This window comes from Mastacembelus armatus, chromosome 14, assembly GCF_900324485.2.
Source record: "Mastacembelus armatus chromosome 14, fMasArm1.2, whole genome shotgun sequence".
NCBI classification, from domain to species: domain Eukaryota; kingdom Metazoa; phylum Chordata; class Actinopteri; order Synbranchiformes; family Mastacembelidae; genus Mastacembelus; species Mastacembelus armatus.
In genome coordinates this window covers 7,632,133-7,652,620 of record NC_046646.1, presented here as the reverse complement: position 1 = coordinate 7,652,620, position 20,488 = coordinate 7,632,133, and the positions used below count along the sequence as shown (strand labels likewise).

General features: G+C 38.1%; 3 protein-coding genes across 3 annotated transcripts; 2 read left to right on the top strand and 1 right to left on the bottom strand.

Annotated features, from left to right (window-relative positions):
* The first annotated feature begins 334 nt into the window (after positions 1-334).
* prdx5 (peroxiredoxin 5) lies at positions 335-2,954 on the top strand. Its single transcript, XM_026328413.2, has 6 exons — positions 335-598; positions 1,344-1,478; positions 1,565-1,696; positions 1,889-1,927; positions 2,015-2,079; positions 2,494-2,954. The coding sequence occupies exons 1-6, from the start codon at positions 512-514 to the stop codon at positions 2,597-2,599; spliced, it is 564 nt and encodes a 187-aa protein (XP_026184198.1). The 5' UTR covers positions 335-511; the 3' UTR covers positions 2,600-2,954.
* Positions 2,955-3,644: 690 nt separating this feature from the next.
* banf1 (barrier to autointegration nuclear assembly factor 1) lies at positions 3,645-7,557 on the top strand. The gene is made up of 3 exons (XM_026329081.1): positions 3,645-3,784; positions 4,763-4,922; positions 5,895-7,557. Exons 2-3 carry the CDS (start codon positions 4,797-4,799, stop codon positions 6,039-6,041), a joined length of 273 nt encoding a protein of 90 aa, XP_026184866.1. The 5' UTR covers positions 3,645-3,784; positions 4,763-4,796; the 3' UTR covers positions 6,042-7,557.
* A 1,150-nt stretch (positions 7,558-8,707) lies between these two features.
* gng3 (guanine nucleotide binding protein (G protein), gamma 3) lies at positions 8,708-12,530 on the bottom strand. The gene is made up of 3 exons (XM_026329026.1): positions 11,779-12,530; positions 10,855-10,954; positions 8,708-9,342 (listed from the first exon to the last, which is right to left on the bottom strand). Exons 2-3 carry the CDS (start codon positions 10,951-10,953, stop codon positions 9,214-9,216), a joined length of 228 nt encoding a protein of 75 aa, XP_026184811.1. The 5' UTR covers position 10,954; positions 11,779-12,530; the 3' UTR covers positions 8,708-9,213.
* Positions 12,531-20,488: the final 7,958 nt, after the last annotated feature.

The following is a 20,488-nucleotide window of genomic DNA, read 5'->3' as shown; positions in this document are numbered from 1 at the left end:
CCCTGAAGGACAACATTACCCTGAGGAGTCTTTATAGTTGCAATATGTTTTAGCTTTGGTATTAGGGTCACAGGTGAGTTAGCCAACCAGCATTTACAACCAGCTCTATAATGATGTTTTGTTTTTTTTTTTTTAACATTTCCACTACAGTGCAATATTTGATTGAAGCTCAGTGAGGCAGGCCAATTTTCTTTAATCAATCTGACAGGCTCCACCTGCACATCATAAATAATATGATATGGTTCGGCTTCAGTCCACAATCCTAGCACCCAGTCAGACGGTCTACATTATATATATGCTGCTAGCAGATGCTGTGTGGGTAAAGATTTAACAGGCCCAAATGTGGAAGCTGCATTCAAAAGCCAAACTAAGTGTGGGACAGCAGAGTAGGTGCCTGTAGTAAGCTGAAGGGGCAGTGACGTTAGGTCTGGCTGAGGTGTGTAAGTGTGTGTCATCTTACAAATCCTCCGTAGAATATTAGTTACTTAACACGGAACCAGTGGGAGCTGTGATGTTTTTCATCACAGCCAGTGTCATACGAAGCACCCGGTGTGTAAGGCGGCTACACATTTCAACAGCCATTGCAATGCCCATCAAGGTAAGGCTGCTTTAGCTCATGTTAGCCTCAGCTGCTACACAGCTTACGTCGTTTGTGGTAGTTTGCTGCGAAGCTCCTAAACTACACAGCTCAGGGTTTTCTCTGTAGCTCGTCGAGCTAACAGGCCCGTGTTGGGTCTGTTACGGCCCAGACCTCAGCTGCTGATTCTTCCACACCTGCTCGACTTCATGAAGCAACCTGTCAAAGATTAGCTACTCTGGTTACACACTGGCCACAGCCACAGACCCGTGTGGTGCTTATTTATTTTGGTATAGCGTTAACTCAAAATACCTTATTATGCACATAGCAAGTTACTTTAAGGCACGGGTGTATTTGGTAACTAACGCTGTCAAAGCGTAACATATATTACACATTGTTGAAACACCTCCTAACCACTCAGTGTGTCATAAGTTTGTTAATTATTAGCCTGATAATGTCGGCTATTTATTAATTAAAGGAAAATAAAATCAGTCATTCGGCCATTTTAATGAGAGCTCTGCATATCTTGGTGATTTGTCGCCCTCCCGTGGCCATCGACCTACACATATCAATCCTGCAGCGTGGCCTAAATGGAGAGTAAATGTAGAATTGAGAAGTGTGTTTATCTTTCCAATCGATTCAACTATTTACACGGCCGTGCACCACCTTAACAAATTTAGTTCTGATGCTTTACTCATCATATGACATGTGTAATTTGAGAAAGTAACTCTGCTTCCTTGTGTATTTTTGTATTCATCCCCATCAGGTTGGAGAGCATCTTCCTGCTGTTGAAGTCCAGGAAGGGGAGCCTGGAAATAAGGTGGCAATGGATCAGCTCTTCAAGGGGAAGAAAGGAGTGCTCTTTGCTGTACCTGGAGCTTTCACACCTGGCTGTTCCAAGGCGAGTTCAAGCTAACTCTGCTTGCCATGGCTTGTGCACAATGGTCTCTGCATCAGTTGACCTTATGTTTCTATTGCTTCTTTCAGACTCACCTCCCAGGTTTTGTGCAGCAGGCTGGAGACTTGAGGAGCAAAGGCATTCAGGAGGTTGCATGCATTTCTGTCAATGATGCTTTTGTCATGGCTGCGTGGGGAAAAGAGCATGGAACAGATGGCAAGGTCTGTACTATAATGGTTATGTATAAGCCATTTCTGTGAAAACAGACACAATAGAGGCATTTTAGAATCACTCTGAGTTTATCATTCTGTATACGCTCAATCACATTATCCTTGTGTCTGGTCCTGAAGGTACGACAGACATTGATATGTGAATTTTAAGAGTATTTCATATAATTCTGTGTCCTGCTGCAGGTTCGAATGCTGGCTGACCCAACTGGAGCATTTGCAAAGGTAAAATTAAATTTTTGGTATATATTTAGTATTGAAGTTACCTGGCTGTGTGTACTCATCAGTTTTTTTTTTTCTCTGCTTCTTAAGGCAGTTGACCTTTTACTTGACAATGATCAGATTGTGCAGGTACTTGGGAACAAACGATCCAAGAGGTAATAATTATTTTACCTATTTTAAGTTTTGCAGTAATAGGTTGTTTTTTTTTGTGTTTTTTTTTTCCAGGATTTCTTTTTTCATCATTTGAATCAAGATGAAACACTTTGACTTCGCTATAATTGTACACAATATTAAGTGTTATTTGAATATCTTAATTCTGCTTTACATTGTACCCTGAAAATGTCCTGCATGGGAATGTAGAATGGGGTGTTTTCTTCTAACAATCCCGGTATGCAATGCAATTTTATAGATTGGAGTGGGGGAGGTGTGGCTACAACTTGGATTATCTCTAAATGCAGAAAATAACGATAATGACAGTGTCATTTTTAAAAGTAGTTATATTAGACAGAGTCACTGTCTGGCTTTTGCTTAGATGTTCATAGCATTTTGTATGTTATCTTTTATTTCAGGTATGCCATGTTGGTGGAAGATGGCATTGTGAAGAAGATCAGTGTGGAGCCTGATGGCACCGGGCTGACCTGCAGTTTGGCTTCCAGTATTCTGTCTGAGCTGTAGACCTATTCAGAGCTCATTGAACCAAAATTCAAACCTCTAGTTACTGTAAAAGTTGCACTAAAAAAGCTAGGCACCAAGCAGCTTAAGCTTCCTCCCTTTCCCAAAGATGGATGCACATATGATGTGGATGTTAATGTGAAAAAAGAGCTCGAAGGTAATTAATGCGCCCAACTATGACATGAATGGCAGTCTAAAGTCACTTGCATCAATGTCTGTGTACTGTATGTGAGTAAACAAAATTCACCCTGAAAGCAGTAATCGGCAATTTCCTGTATTGTTCATAATGCGTTTAGCATTATTAGTGTATCAATAGTATAAAGCAGTGGTCTTATAATGAAAGATTCCATAAGACAAATTCCTGGTGTCATAATTTTATCATCTTTTGATTTACACTACACACAAGACATTTTGATGCATGATATAGATATAATCCATTAATTCATTCACTTTCTATACCTGCTTATTCTATTAACAGGGATCTGCTGGAGCCTATCCCAGCTCTCTTTGGGTGAAAGGCAGGGGTACACCCTGGACAGGTCATGAGTGCATCACAGGGCCCATATAATCCATCCTGTTAAATATAATTACAAGAAGCATCATGCTGAAATTCTTTCTTGACTGACTCTCACTGAGTTTGAGCACCAGACATGTCCTGCAATATATCTGGACTTATTTTCAAAGTTACAGTCTAACTTTAGATATTTGTAGTTTTCAAGATCATATAGTCAGTTGTATATATGATGATGAATGTTCTCACAGATATATGCAAATTTTGGATATGTTGTAAGATCACAATGTAGATACTGAGCTATCTAAAATGGACAGTGCAGATTAAAAGCTTTGGGTAGGGTTAGGTATTTACTGTATATGTAGAAACTTGAAGTCTTATTTTTAATTAATCACTTTTAAGTTAATCTTAGGTAACAACTGTTGCAGCTAACAGATTGATCACGTAAGTGACTCAAAGCTAGTAGGTCTGGACTGTTTATCCTGAGAGTCCACACTCAGGGTCAAAACCACAGTGGTACATAAAAGGAACGACACCACACGTCACACGTTGACGTCAGGACGCAAGAGGCGGCGCATTGCATTGTGGTCGCCGCCGGTGCCTGGGCAGAAACTGAAAGCATAGCGCGGCTCAACAGCTAACTACAGTAATATTCAGCGGGAATACGACTTTAAACGGTAAGTTAATACGCAGTCATAATGTGGTTGTGATTTTCCAGAATAGTGCATAAGAAAAACAGTAGCGGGGAATGTTAGAAAGCTGCAAAGTTAAAAGTAATTAGGTAGCTAACGTTTAGCTACATTAGCTTTAAGTTGGTGTCGATTGGAATGCGCCTATATTTTGAATTGTTACTCTCTTCATATCGCTAACGTCAGCTTCACAGATTGTGCTCACGTCAAGAGTATTTTGGGAACACTTCAAGCGAACACGTCTACTAACAATCACTGGCGGCTCGTATGTAAATATAGCTGTGCTACTCTGAAGCTAGTGCTAGCTAACTAGTGGCTAATGTTAAAGCGTAACGTATAGCCAGGGCTGCGCGCGCAATTCAACAGTGAGGTGACGATACGTTTACACGCGATCACATAGAAATATTACTATATTATCAATATTGTGTTGGCTGCTGGTGTTGGACACATGTTTTAACGTGAGGTTGTCAACTCTTTAGGGATGTAGCATTTAATCGTGTGTTTTCAGCTGTTGCTCAGCCTCTTTTTTGCAGTAGGCATGGTGTGCCACACACAGTGTTGTTATTCAGATCAGTCAGTGTCATACATGATTTAATGCTCCTGAACTTAGACGTGGAATTTGCAGTGAAATGAAAACTATTCCCAGAGAGGATCTCCAGAGTCTGCTGGGATCTGTGAAATGTATATTAGTCGCAAAACTTAAAGTCAGCAGTTGATTAAGATTTATTAATTTTATTTTATGTCAACATGTCCAGTGACCGTCTGTTTACGTTTAAAACTGCTACGTCGGTGGGTTAACGATTAACCCACCCCATAAGCCAAAAAATAAAACAAAACAAAAAACCCTCAGTTAGACAGGGCGTAAGAAAAACACTCCACGGCTGGAAATTTAAACTTTATTTCTATTTCTGTAGCATCACTTTTACTGCGTATAATTTCAGTTGTTGTCTTTGTCTTGCATCTCAGTTGTTGGTGATCTGTGACAGTCTACAAAGCAGCCATGTCGTCAACATCCCAAAAACATAAAGATTTTGTGGCCGAGCCTATGGGTGAGAAGCCTGTGATGGCTCTTGCAGGCATTGGAGAGGTCCTTGGCAAGAGACTGGAGGAGAAAGGTTTCGACAAGGTGACATATTTACATTTTTTTTTTTTGTGATAATGTAATGTGTAGCTATATTGGTAAAATACACTTGAAAGACATCATGTAAGACTAACATTTCCACTTATAACCAAATAACAGTTATTGTTAAATGAATATTATCTAGTCACAATACACTTAAATGTTACATAGGTCAACCATCAGTGACACTGGGCTGTAAATACAATTATAAGATGTTTTACTGTTATATAGCTATGTATCAATTTGGGTAATATGTTATTTCCTTACTGTAACATTGCACAGTAATGTCTACATGTAATGCAGCATGTCTGAACAAAAATATTACGTATTTACAAAAAAAAATGCAGAAAAAACATGCAGCTTTTTGGATATTTGTTGTACATGACACACATCAGACTGTAAACATTTAAATCAGTGTGTTGTAGTGCTTTGGCCCAAGCGTTAAACCCTGCTGTATGTTTAACAGTCCAACAGGTGTCACTGTTTGGGGCCCTAAAAGCTTTGAATATTTTTTTTGGCATAATGTTGTAAAGTCCTAAATCTTCATGAGACTTCATCTGCCCAATATTTTATTTATTTTATATATATATATATATATATATTTATTTTTTTTTTAACTGCTTATTTTTATTTTTTTTAATGACCTTGCAAAATTGCAATTTCCAGTAACATTGCTTCACTGTATGACTAACAGCAAGTACTATATCTGGGTGTCATTTTGTCATATTTTGACGTGTGTTTGTATATAAGTGTATGTGGCTAATTTTTATGGTATTCTGTCAAACCACCCATCAGTCATCACTGTAGAGTCATTAAGAAATATGTCTGGGGAAGAAAAAAACAAGCAATACTTGTCAGTGCTGTTTTTCAAGTTCTGATTAAAGCTCAAAGGACATCCCACATCAACGGCCCTGTGGGATGTCTTTGATGCTTACTTACCCTTCTTGCTTAGATTTGTGTGTTCCTCCACCTCCACAGGCATATGTTGTCCTTGGGCAGTTTCTGGTGCTAAAGAAAGATGAGGAGCTTTTCCGAGACTGGATAAAGGACACTTGTGGGGCAAATGCCAAACAACAAGGTGACTGCTATGGCTGTCTTAAAGAATGGTGTGACGCCTTCTTATAAAGCACTGTCATTGTTTTCTACTTCTCAAGTCCAAACTGTACACCACCTCTTCAGTGATTTTGATTCAATTCATCTATACCATATATATTTAAAAACCTACACTGTAGACACTGAGGTTTACTATTGTCAGCTTGTTTTTACTACACTGTAAGCTGTCATTTTGCTGAAGCCCTACAGTCCCCCCAGATAGAATTCACACATGCCCTTGGCATGGTCTTTGATGAGTAGCTTTAGAGTAATTGGAAACTTTCTCTCTCTAAATTGCCATTACATTTGTAAGTTGGCTGAATAAAATGTAACATTTACTCACTGTCATTAGACCTTTTCACTTATAGTTGTAAAGACACAGTTGTTACTCAACATTATTGATGGCTTCTTTCCATTTAAGTTTACCATTGAGTCATGTCACAGAGCCAGCATGCACAGTAGCGGGCTGTGACACTAGGATACCTAAATGTAATTCAGCCTTTTTTAATGTTATTACATCTGTGTTTGACAAGTCAGTTTGTGTGCTGTGAAAAGTTTCTGTAAAGGATTTGTGTGAAAAAGCTGCTGATGTTCATAATGTTAATTCTGCCCAAAATCATTGTAATATGATGTTTATCGTCTAAGATCAAATTTTAAATGTATGGCTCATTCATTGTTGGCCATGAAGAGATAGGCTACGATTTTTAAGCTCAGCATTGGCCTTCATCCCTTTGGCTCCTTACCCTGTTGCCCTGTTTTTAAAGCCATTGGAAAGTTTTTACAAGCTGTATTTTTTTAAATAGAACATTTATCACAGTTTACCAACCTATACTCAACTCCACCAACAGTGTAAGTGATGTCTTAAAGAGGTGGATTGTCTGTTGGATGTGATGTGATTGTGTCTAATGTGCTACTAAACAAAGTAAAGTAAACCTGAAAAACTGAACCTGATCTTTCCACAGATGTGTTCAAATGTCAAAATATATCACAGACATTTAGGTTGATGTGATTAGTTGGTGTGCTGAAATATACTGTGATTTACGGAAGGCATGAATTCTGCTTGAATTTAACAAGTTATATGGAAAGCATCCAAATAAAATGTCTTTCACCTCTAAATTGGACAATTTTTGATCTGAGCTTCCAGTGGCTTTAAATAAAGGTAGAACACAGTAAAACCATCAAAGCCTGATTTAGGTCAGGTCTTCATAGCTGAGCTTGATAATATCTTTGACTGTGAGATGCCTTAATGCATGCTAATTTAAATATTTTATTCAGTCAGAAAAGCTATAGTAGTGCATGTCTAGGATGCATTCACATCTTCCATTCACTGTTTGTACACCCTAACCACCAGCTTTATAAAGATGTAAACCATTGTGTTGCTAAAACATTGGCTGGTAAAAACTGTACAAACTTCAGTTTTTATATTGCTCTAGTTATTTAAAATAAGAGGCAAGTATCAGATTTGGACATGCTTTTTTTTACTACATGTTCATTAAATATTCGATTTTTCAAATAAAATATTCAAATAAAATCACAAATGAGAAACTTTGATGACAAGGGGTTTTATTTCAGTGTGTCATATTTCAAGTGTTTTTTTCTGCCAAAAGCTCCAAATTTGATATTTGCAAATACATTGAAATTGTACAGAGCAGAGGTTCCCAAAAACTTTATTTTGTCAAAGATGCTAAAAGAAGTACAGTTTGTAGGATATGACTTGGAAAGAGCTAAAGATTTGCCTGTATTGTAGGTGGAAAACTAACCATGGATAAAGTTAAACTCTTCATTATAATGTGAATTTCTGCATTGTTCTAGTCAGGCCTGTTTTCATAGGACTAAATGGGGACATTTGGTTGATTTTTGTACACCACTGAAGGACCTCACTGCTCTGGAGAACCTCGCTGATCTGATCATGTCAAACTGATGACGTATGCTCTGTAAAACACAGTAAAACATCTGTATTGATTGTTTTACTTTAAAGAAATAGAAAATCGTTCCTGACCAGACTACAATAACTGAATATGTGAATTTTGCTCCAATGACTTTGATTCTATACTGAATGTCTGTAACCCCTGGAATGTTTTTTTTGGGTCTGTGTGCTATTGAATTATAAAATCTTGATATGACAGTGATCAGATGCTCAGAATTGTTGCTTAGATTTCACATTAGCACCTATGCACACACACACACACATTTTCACATTCACACTACAGCAACAGTGTAAAATGCAAAATGCTAAAATCCTAATAAAACCTTGAAATAAACTGAGTATATGATTGTAATCCACTCATAAACAGCTGTTGTCCTTGGTAGATACAAGTAAGTGCCAAAACAGAGGAAACACCAGTGAATACAAAATATTTTAACAACACATGAGATGTGCCTCTAAAGGACAATCTAAATGTTGATGAAAGTATGAAGTATGATGATGCCCAATTGTAAGTGAAACATTTCAATTCTGATGGAAGAAGGCTATTATTACCTCCATCTACAAGGAGTCAACAGATGGAAACAGTGTCATTTATGGGAAATGGCATACCTAACATAGGCTTGTCTTTTTCCTCATACGTTTGAGTTGCCAGATCTCAAATGTATGGACAGTTTATATGGGAAGAACTGACAGCTCTGACCTATCAGAGCAGCATCTGAGGCATGTAGCACCACCATAATCCATAGACCTGTTGTAGGAATTTAGTGTCCCAGTTAAACGTTTCAAATGCTGCTGAATCCGTATGAATGTGTTCCTGTGGCTGGTGGAGCCTGTTTAGACACATGATGCTCAGAATGTCATCCTTTTTGGCAGTTACCTGTGGTATATGTGTATGAGCATGAGAGGCATGTGTATTCAACCAGATGGTAGCGCTTTTTAAAAATTATTTTCTTTAGACTGCTAGTCTTGTTTTTTTTTTTTATGGGCGGGGGGTCATGATAGTGACAACCAATTATTTATTTGAAGTTAAGATTTTGTTTCAGATTCCGATGTTATTTTTGTTCTTCCCCTTTACCACTGAGATAAGATTTTAGCAGTTAACGAATTTAGTTCAATACATTTCGTAGTTGTTGCTTATGTACTGTACATCGGCAGCTTTTATGCAAGGTTACTATAGTACATTGATGTCTTATTTTGATTGGAAGTACATGTGCACACTGTACATACATGTACATACTGTACAGTTGTACTTTTAATCACAACAATCCCTGATTTGTCTCAAAGCAGAGCGCAGAAGAATTTCTTCTCCCTGAAAGGGTTCTCTGAGGTGGGCACGGGCGTGATCAGGGGGTCATCACAGGCATGTGCGTCGCAGTATGCCATCAGGTCAGCCGCTGCTTTTGATACCTGGAGGTGAGGAGGATGATCACATTTAGAGCATAAATACATTACATAAAGTCAAAATCAAAATTCATTGTTTGTATTTTAATACTGTATATGTGGATAGATACTTGAACTACCCTCACAGGGGACCATTAGGGCACTGTATTACAGCTGTATTAGGGCTGGATATTATTTTCCACCTGATTCCCTTACTTTTCTATATTTTGATATATTTTTGCCAGCATAGATTCGTTTGTTTTTGTGTGATAGCCATTCAAGTCACTGTAATAGCCTTAGCTATTTGATTTTTATACATACACTCTTGAGTTTCAAGCATTGGGATCAGGATATCATGTGTTTCAGTGATATGGCTCAAATTTGATTCATAAAGAGCGAAAAGCAAGAAGATTACTAAAACTAAATTGCGTACTGTACATCACTCAAAACTGAAAATCAAATTAGATTGATGTTTCTCTACCATAGCTTGATAAAAATGAGAATGGACATGCTATTATAAATAATTCTAACAGGATGAGAGGATGAAACGTATTGATCCATTCCAAACCGGATGTCTGTGGCTGAGGTGGTATCACAGTACAGCCGTGAACACGGCTAACAGAACACGAGGACAAAAATAGACAATCACGACAATAAGAGAAATCAGTGACACACTGAGTGCAAAGTATGGCAAGCAGTTGGGATTACATAATTATGTAGAAAGTTTAAGTCAAAGAATCTGTTTTTGCTTCATAAAAGTATGTATTTTATATACATGTACATATTGTAGAGAGTTCTACAGTTGTATTTAAAGATTCACATTTAGTGGCTGATACATGTTAGACATTTATTCAAAGTCCACTCATCATCTTTAAAAGTCTATTACTCGATTCAGAGGGGAGTCTTATAAAGTTTTTGTTAACAGAAGAGAGTATCTTTCCAACAAGCTTCTCTCATTCAGAACTCTTAGCCCAGATTTTACCGTAAGGTTATGCTTTGCCAGAGGTGACAAGGGCTGGAAAAAAAGCACATTATTACTATTATAAGGTCCTGATGAACTGTTCTTCTTAAAGAGGCAAGGTGCCTCTGTGAAGCGGCTTTGAGGCCATTAGGAACATGAGAGAAGTCATCACCATTTGGAAACTCTCCAATGAGAAGCATTGACTTAAAGTGCATTTGTGAAGGTCACTGGTGCTTTTCTACATGCAAACTGATGTGGATGATGTTTGTCAGTACTGTTCTTTCAGCTTTGATTTGAAGCTTTATATGTAGAAAACAGGAGCAACTGCAAAATAAAATGTCTCCTTTAAAAGGATGGCAGGTTTAGTTTGTTATTACATCAACCTGTGCTTGTCAACATTGGAACATAACACATAAGATTTCAGTGTTGGAGACAAATTAAGGTGGAATATGATATTTACTCCGCTGCATTGCTTTTAGTTATCAATTGCTCCTGTTTCGCCTTTTGAATCACATGTGTTTTAGAGCATTGTGCTGTCATGTGTCATGTTTGAATCGGAGGCGTTCAGCTTATCGTACCTTTATCCTGCAGAAACTGGCCTCTATCTTCAGTTGCTCCACCAGTTTCCTGGCTTGGCCGACACTCATGGTGCTGTTCACTGGGGTGTCTCCTTTCATCCTGGCCACAAGCACAGTAACGTTTATGGATTTGAAGTAGATGGAAGCACAGTCTGTCATTTTTTTTAAAATTTTTTTTGCATTTCTTTCATTGAATAAGTTGTCGCACTGCTTCCACAGTGATTGATCCTCTACTCTTTGCTGTAGAAATACAATACTTCACATTGAATGTATTCCCATAACACTAACAATGGTAAGCTAACATGTATAGGTTCCATTAACTCATGGCTAAAATGTGTATTTCCTTTTCATGCACCTGGGTTTACGGAAAGCAAAACTAGCTTTGTAAAACACCACATGTGATTGATCAATATGTGAACTGTAACGGTTTAAAGATGAACACATTATATATTCTATAATATCAAAGCCATGTTCAGAAATGATAATATTGCATTGCTTATTTATATGTTCTGGCATTTTGGGATGCACAGCAAGCATGAAACCAGAAGTATAAATATCCATTAAGTCCATTTGGTGTCACAGAACTAACACAGCTATTACATTATGCCATTATATTTTTTCAAAGAAAGATGTAAACTGGGCCATACGGTTCAGATTTATTCACCATGGCCCACCGATTCTCCCACTGCGAGCAAGAATCTACAGAAATATCAACTGTGGACTGAAACCAGCACTGCAGCCAGACAGACGTTTATGAAATGATGAAGAAATATGCACATCACTGAAAAGATATGTCACAGATGGAAAAAGAATCAACAAGGGAAAAAAGCAGAGCAGCAAAGGAGCAAATCTATCTGAACCATTCTGGACCTTTCCCTATTGTCTTTTTTCCTTCTCCCTCCATCCACCCCCTTTTCTCCTTACCCGTATTATATTCTTCTTCAGGTACAATCTTCCCCCCTCTTCTCTTTTTTCTCTCCCTTTTTCTGCCTCTCTGTGTCCCTCTGAGAGCTTATGCTTGGTGGTATCAGTGTAGCCGGACCCCACCCCTCACAGACAACAGCCTGGATGGTACCCTGCTCTGTACAGTCCAGTGCACTGCAATTCTGCCACAATGAGCACTAGATTTGTGGTGGATGGATAGGATCACCCCCTTGGCAGTGAGTGGTACCTGCCAGACGGAGGGAGGGGGAAGCCACCGCTGAAGGCTTTCTCATCGGTGTGGACTGTACCATATTTGCTTTTGGGAAACTGGGGCCAGTGAGAATCTCACTGACACAGAACAGCATTGTCTTTGGGGTGTGTGTGGTTTTGGTTTTTAGTGCTAAAAGATTAAAAATAGCGTGAGATGTGAACTCCAGGGGTCTAATTGATTCCGTGTCTCTGTGCCTGTGATGTCCACCCTCTCCTCTGTTGCTATGGGGACTGCTGCAGTCTGCTGTGGTGGTTGACATCACAGATTAAATGGGAAAGTCCCTGCTGGTATACACATATTTGTACGACAGAATCAAAGAAAGCCTATTATCTCACACTGAACAGAAAGAAAAGCGAAACGTCTGGAAGGGAAAAGTAGACTGGATGTATTTTCGTCAATGGCAGGCTGCTATGACGCTCTCAGACCAAAGACCCTGTGGAGGAAAGAGAGGTCGCCATTAGCACTACATCTCCGCCTAGGTCGAAACGCCTTTTTCAAACAAATAGTAACCATTTGTCTGTGTTTGACTGTTTATTTCAAGCTTAATTACAAAAATACACTGCAGTAAATCAGATTCATACCATAATAGATAACTGAAGCCTCAAAAATGGCGCAACGCCATTTTTGCTAAGATAGTGTTTCATTGGCTTTAATGGCGCTACGCTGTTGTTCCTCCCGTCTCTTTTTAGGCGGTGACCTATCTTCTGCTTTTATTATCTTTGGTAACGAAAACGCAGTTTCGCGTTACTGCTAAATTGTCCTTTGTGCTTGCCGTAGTGTGATTCAACGCCTCACTGAGGCAAGACCATAGCCTGTATTAGTGTCATGGCACTTAGTGTCATGTGTTTCATTTAATTATTTAATCTCTTTTAAACACATGCCCAGGCCTTTATAATACCAGGATTGATTATTGTCTGCAGCCTAAACCAGGGGCGATTCTAGGATCAGACTTTAATGGGGGCTCAGCTCCTAAGCTGAATGTGACATTAATACACAGTGTCTGATGCCCAGTGCTGTTTCTGCTGACTCCATCCTGCTCCCTCTTTCTGCTGCCAACCAAATAGCTAAGTTAACATTCAATCACAGAATCTATAATCTAATAAGAGGTACAGTATAAAGGAATCCATATTGATTTATAACATTATTCTAGTTGAGTTATAGGCAATGCAGTCAGGTAATGTCATCACTTTTTCACCCAAACCTGTCTGTTTTCTTAAAAAAAAAAAAAAAAAAAAAAATCTATGGAAGAACAGATTTCCAATTAGCGAGGATCTGCTGAACACCACTAAAAAGTGTCTAAAATTGCCCCTGGCCTAAACATATTTTTCAGGAAAACAAAAAACACCATAGACTGCACACTTAGTTGATCAGGTGCACCTAACTCAAACTCAGCCTTTTTAAACCAACAGTCCTGCAGTAAATCCTCCTTCATGGAGGTGATAATGTTCAGTTTGTGCTCAGTTTCAGAGAGCTGTTGATTCAACTGAATGATCATTTTGGAGGTTGTGCTGTCTGTGTTGCAGCTGAACTGTACTGCATTACACAGGGAGTTGTTACTAACCTCACTGATATAATTGGGCAGAATATGTTTAATATCATTATACAATAAAAAAAAAAGAACAGAAAAATGCTCAGTTATTAGGATTGTGCACACTTTCTTAAATACTTTATTTTTTATGTGCTTATAGGAGTTGTTTGTTATTTGTGACAATAATTGAAGTGGAATGAAGTCCGGTGAATATGAGGCATGGATTTTCATGCTACTCCAGTCTGATTAAAAATAAACTTTTCCAGTGTGCTGTGAACATCAGAGAGCAAAACTCAGAGTTTTGGTTTTTACAGTTTGGACACGACTGACTTTAGTGTTGCTTATCTTGAATTGCAGATGGACCTTGTGAGGACAACTGAACAGCAGATTTATCTTTAGAAACTGCAGCTGTAGTATAAGGACTCCATCTGCTGGATGATGCTGAAATGTCTGGCTGCATCACATGTGTGAGGAGATATGGTGGGGACCTCCTTTGAGGTAAATTTGAATGAAATTCTCCTATGCTATGAATAGCTTGTCTAAAAGATCAAAATTAATCTAAAATGTAAAGAACATAATCACGTTTGAATCTCATGTGACTCAAGTGAACCTCAACTTCTGTTTTTAAAGGGTGCAGTTTGGCAAATCTACTATGGGCCATGCTGGTCTCCCAGTTTGACACAGTTAATTTTAAACATTCAACATTCAAAATTATTCATTTATTATATAAAACTATTCAAAAAACACTCAAAAAAGTGCTGTTTATAAATTATGAATGACAGAATCCCTGAAAATGAAAATGTAGACAAAATACCAGAGAAAAACAACAGCTGAAACCTCTTGGAGCAGCCTACAGCCACTCCATGGCAGGACATGGCCATGTTACCACACTGTTCACAGAACCTCAGTCAGCACTGCTAAGATAAATTCTAAACTACTTAGAGGCAAAATATCTGAAGTGTAAACTCACATTTTAATTCAACAGGGACTGTTGTCACATTGCTTATAATTTGTTATCCAGTTTTAATCCTTGTGAACTATTTTTTGTCCTGGCACAAATTCTGAAAACAGTGATAGCATGTACAAGTGCATTAATGGATGAGCCATGTCTATAATCCACGTGTATCCTCCTATAATCTATAATCTTTGCAGGATATGATGAGTTGTACTGTAATTAGTGTGGAGACATGGCATCCAGCAAATAAGTCATAATGATAATGTTAAAAGTGTAAAATATAAAGCAACACACAAATGAAATGTGGAAAAATAATGTGTTATATAGATATAAGACAAGTAAAAATGTTATATAAAAAAGAAAAAAATAAGAACATAATAGAGCAGTTTTACTCAGTCCTATGCATAATTATTTTTGAGCTATAAATATTATATTAATTACAATCAGTTAACTCTTATTACATTTCCTTTAACTTAATTAAGCTGAAAGTAATTACTGCTGTGGCACACTGGGGCCTCAGGAACAGCCTGAGTCTTCTCACCTGATTTCACTGACTGAATTTAAGACAATATGTTTTAGCCTGTGATTTAAATACCAAGGAACACAGGTACATTTGACAAGTGTTACTAACTAGAATGTTTGTATTTTCTCATGCAACATAGTGTACTACTACATTTAGTGTATTCAGTTCAATTCAATTCAATTCAATTCAGTTCAATTCAGTTCAATTCAGTTTTATTTGTATAGCACCAAATGACAATTCAGACATCGCAAGGCACTTTAGAAAAAGAAAAAGAAAACCCAACAAATCCCTTAAGAGCAGCACTTGGCAACAGTGCAGAGGAAAAACTCCCTTTAAAAGCAAAAACCTCCAGCAGAACCAGGCTCAGTTTGGGCGGCCACCTGCCTCGACCGGTTGGGGTGAGTGGATAGAGCAGAGAGAAAAGAACAGCAACAATAAACAACAAATAGACACTGAAGGTTGGTGGGGCCAGTAACTGCACATCAGGGATATACAGCTCCAGGACCAGGGACACCTGCAGAAGGTACAGAGAGAGAGAGAGAGAGAGAGAGGGAGAGAGAGCACAAACTAGGGGAGAGAGAGAGCACAAGGTTAGTGACATTCAATGGTGGAATATACATGTAAGGAGCAGAGGAGAGGGGGAGGGAAGGGAGGGGAGGGTTAGGGTAGGGGATCTCAGTGCACCAATGGTCCTCGGGCAGTCTAGGCCTATAGCAGCATAACTAATGGATGGTTCAGGGTTGCCTGAAGCCAGCCCTAACTATATGCTTTCTTAAAGAGGAAGGTTTTAAGTCTAGCCTTAAAAGTACAGAGAGTGTCTGCCTCCTGAACCCAGACCACAGGAGAGGAGCTTGATAACTAAAGGCTCTGCCTCCCATTCTGGTTTTGGAAGCTCTGGGAACCACAAGTAGACCTGCACTGTGAGAGTGAAGTGGTCTATTGGGATAATGAGGTCTTTAAGCTTTGAAGGAGCTTGATCATGAAGGGATTTGTATGTGAGAAGAAGGATTTTAAATTCTATTCAGGATTTTACAGGGAGCCAATGAAGAGAAGCTAATATAGGAGAAATATGATCTCTCTTGCTAGTTCCTGTCAGGACTCTGGCTGCGGCATTAACTGGAGGCTTTTTATGGAGATACTGGGACATCCAGATAGTAATGAGTTACAGTAATCTAGCCTTGAGGTAACAAATGCATGGACTAGTTTTTCATTTTGAGACAGGATGTTTGGGGATGTTAAGGCAATATTGCACAAGTGAAAGAAGCCAGTTCTAGAGATTTGATTTATGTGTGAATTAAAGGACATATCCAGGCCAAAAATAACTCCAAGGTTTTTCACAGTAGTGCTGGAGGCCCAAGCTATAGTAGCATAAAGTAGCTATAGTGTTAGAAAAGCTATTTCTGAGGTTTTTAGGCCCAAATACAATAACTTCTGTTGAATCATAATATGTCTGGAGGAAATGCCACTGGTACAATCAGATACATTACGGGTGATGTCTTACAACTTTATCTAGAGGTGTCCTTATCCTGTTAGAAACATACTGTTACCTTGGTAACGTTACCTTTGATCAGTGTAGCTGCTCTTTCAAATGAGTTGCTATGCTAAAATTATATCATTTGACAAAAAGATGGAGCTAGTGAAATACAAGGTTTAGACTAAAAAGGAAAATCTTGAGAAAAGTTATTTACTCTTAAATTTTCAAGTTCAAGAATGAGGAGTCATGAAGATATACTGGCCCACACTGCTAATGCCTTTTGTTTGCCAGCCAGATGCTGAGTTTGTTTTAGCCTCTTTGTGATTGATCCAGCCCTGGTTGCTCCACCACACTGCTGTGAATTTTCAAACATGTGCTTATGTAACAATAAGCAAAGCGGATCTGGGTGGGGTGATCATCTGAATCAGTCGCAATTGTCTGTTTGTATCGACAGTAATGCAGCTGCTCAATATTTTCCAAACGGACACTACTGACACCATTCAGTTGGAAGAGTGAGCCGTGAGTGAGATGTTTGAATTTGCCGAAGCGTTCAGCACATTCACACATCACAAATTAAAACAGATGCTTTCGTAATTGTTTCTCAGCTTTTTTAATTAAAAGAGCCAGTTCCAGTGTTTACTAGAAATTAACATAGAGTACAACTTCACAATCCAGCCATCAGGTTTTGTACTGCACACTTTAGGATGCTATTATTGTAACATTATCATATTTAGCTATAACCAACAAAAGAAAAGACAAGACAGCAATTAAATCACTTGATGGAGGTTCTTCAGTCATTTCACCAACACAGGAACCAGATTAATCAGATCTGCTGCTACATATGTAAGAAATGGAAGGGTAGGTACATGTGTGAACTGAGGTTGTCACTCATGCAAAGCAGTCACTGTCCACCGAGCACTTCCAGACAACATCTTGTTTTTCAAACCTCTTTATGCAGATAATGCGCCTATGTATCGCACTGTTCTGCCTGGAGCGAGGTTTGACATGATGACAACAAAGTTGACCTGACATGACTTTCCTTGACAAAGTATAGTCACATCTAAACCAATGGTCAATTTCATCTAAACCGATCATCAGTTTCTTTCTTTATGGGACGCCCTGGAAGCACAGAAGGCCTGTGTATTTGTATAATATTTGTATTTGTATTTGAGATAATAGTCCTGACACTGGATGACTTGCTACTTCTACAGATTCTCTGAAGAGTAATGCAATACAACTCCACTTCATGTTTTGCATAATATTTTGTGCTACAACATTATTTAGAAGAGCATTGTTTTACTTCAATGACTGGGATCTACTCGCAATTCTCAAGGTTTATAACCCTTAATGTTATGTGTACAGAGGCACGATAATCCAGGTCCAAACATATTCTAGTCTGTATCACTGACATATTTACTGGCAATATTGTTGTTTAGCATTAATTTTGTCAACCAATTTTATTTTAAAATGAACTATTATTACATCAGATCAACTGCATATACAATATAGATGCTATTAAAAAAAAAAGTTTGGTTAAATGTCAGTGTTGACGTTAAAGAATTACTTCTGGCAGATTGTTGCTTGATCAATCAGTCAAACCAATCACAGTAAGCAGTTTTATCTTAGCTAAAATCAACTTAAATGGTAAAAATAAAATTGTTGTGTAAGTATGGTAAAATCTAACATTTGTATCATACTAACGTTAATATGCACAGCGAAATTTGCTTGACAGAAATATCTAAAATTAATAATGCTGCAGATAAAGCAAACCCACAGTTTTATTTCCCCACAGTGACCAGTAAGAACGGGTTTTGTTTAAATACATTACTGCTACTTTTTACACTCTCTTTTCTTTCTATCATGCTTGTAAGGAAGACCAACAGGAACGGCTACACATCTTACGGTTGTGCACTAGTCACTCTGAGATTACCACTGCACCAAGGCAGCACAGTGAAGCCTGGATTGAACTGGAACAATGTAAGCCCATTTTGTATCCGTCATCTACTGATACCACTTTGCATCTGCAAAATGTGACGTACAAAATAAAAGTCCTTGTGATATAGCAGCATTGTATTAGTCACAGTGCACCTCAAAGAATTATGAAGAGTATACTTACTACATAAAGATGAAAATGTTGTCTAACTACAAGTTTAACTACAATATGAAAATAGTACATTTGTTTCAGAGAAACAATCCATTATGAAAAGGGAGGTGGCGACAGAAGAGCATCACAGGTTAAATAACATGAGTGTTTGGGTTTTGGGAGTAGGTGGGACAACAGTGTGGAACAGCACAGCATTACTATGATAGTCATACCTGAAGAGTTCTTACCCCCTTTAGAGAGGAAGGAGGTGATCTGCTTTTTTACTTGAATCATCTCATCATCATCACTCCTATGATGTATCATCTTTAAATTCAATATTTGGTACAGGAAATAACACAGTTTTTAAAAATGAACAGTAAAATACAAACAGGAATAATTAAGTTCCCACAAATATGCAATGCACAGATATACAGTATTCTCAAAAAGTTATCATACACACAGTAACAAGGTTCCCTTTTCAAGTGCAAAACACAGAAGATATTTTACACAGTTCACACACTTGAGTTTATATCAATTAAAGAGAAAGTGTTCAATTTCCTGCAATGTGTCTCTCAAGTACAAACGTCTGAGGTTAGCACTGACTCAACTGCACAGCGAGCCCCTACCATGTGGAATTAAAGAAATTGCTTCAACAGCCATTTTGCATATAAAGTCTGTATAAAATCAAGGAGAAATTGCAACAGGCCCTCTTCAAAAGTTAACACTACACCTACTTTCAGATGCACTGGAGTTTCTCCAGCTGAAATAAAGGCGGGAGATGAAAACAAGAATATGGCATGTTGACCCACATTTACTGAGGTGGAATAACAGTGAAAGTGTAATACTGCAACCCAAAGCACGGCTCAAGATCTAAACTGTCACTGCAGCGCTGGAAGATGTCATTCTGTACAAGCCTTTCATATAAAACAAAGAGTCATGTAAAAAACGGTAAATACACATATGTGCATACCCAACATGATGAAGTATGACTGTAGAAAAATATATAGCCTTTATCAAAGTCACTTAGCCAGAAAATAAATCCAACAAGCAATATTCAGCATCATTTTACAAAGTCATATTTATAGTGACAACACTGGAGGACCAAATTACACAAGGCATTTTGGCTTTAGAAAACTCTAGCAGGGCATTTTGTTAAGCATGAGTTAAAATCCAGAAAAAAGGGCAAACTAGGATTTGGTTAAACTTACAAGAAAGAAAAGAGCAACCATCACAAAACCTTGTCGAGCCTTAACTCAGGTATAGTTTTCAGTCACATACACTCAGCTTTTGATTTGTGTTTTTATAGCAACACAAGCCGGTACCTTCCCTCTTTAACGTGGTGTTGTCAAATCATAGATAATGGTAGTGTACCGAATACTTGAAATTACCCACAATTTGCCCACATACCCCATTGACTTTGCCCAACCATTTTATTTCCTCTGTTTTTTAAGGACTAAGAAAACAAAATAAATACTACTTCCCAGTGCACGTCATATTTGACACAGTTTTATAACTGATGCGAGCAAAAACATTTTTTAATATCTAAGAGTTATCTCACTGAATACATTAACAGCATGTTATCAAAAAATGTGAATGGCATCAGTTTAGAAAATGTGCAAAATGACTTTCATCCTACTAATAACTAATCAGCCATTCGTCACTAATTAATTGATATTATATGGATTGTAATGGGAAGCTATGATGCTATTAAAAATCCTGCAGATGAAAGAGGGATAAACTGCAGTTCGCATCACGTCGTTTCACACCATTTATAGCCCCAAACATAAGAGATTGCTGCACAACATCGAAGGCAATTAGCACTCTCGTTGTACAATATAATAGTGAATACCTTACATATTTCATCATTTTGTGAATG

What these genes read in the sequence shown, in the direction of transcription:
- prdx5 (XM_026328413.2), top strand. Translation starts at nt 512, where the DNA reads ATGTTTTTCATCACAGCCAGTGTCATACGAAGCACCCGGTGTGTAAGG. An exon ending in TCACACCTGGCTGTTCCAAG is followed by an intron (nt 1,479 to 1,564) that starts GCGAGTTCAAGC and finishes TGCTTCTTTCAG; the next exon opens with ACTCACCTCCCAGGTTTTGT. An exon ending in CAACTGGAGCATTTGCAAAG is followed by an intron (nt 1,928 to 2,014) that starts GTAAAATTAAAT and finishes CTGCTTCTTAAG; the next exon opens with GCAGTTGACCTTTTACTTGA.
- banf1 (XM_026329081.1), top strand. Translation starts at nt 4,797, where the DNA reads ATGTCGTCAACATCCCAAAAACATAAAGATTTTGTGGCCGAGCCTATG. An exon ending in AGGAGAAAGGTTTCGACAAG is followed by an intron (nt 4,923 to 5,894) that starts GTGACATATTTA and finishes CCACCTCCACAG; the next exon opens with GCATATGTTGTCCTTGGGCA.
- gng3 (XM_026329026.1), bottom strand. Translation starts at nt 10,953, where the DNA reads ATGAAAGGAGACACCCCAGTGAACAGCACCATGAGTGTCGGCCAAGCC. An exon ending in CCAGTTTCTGCAGGATAAAG is followed by an intron (nt 9,343 to 10,854) that starts GTACGATAAGCT and finishes CCTCACCTCCAG; the next exon opens with GTATCAAAAGCAGCGGCTGA.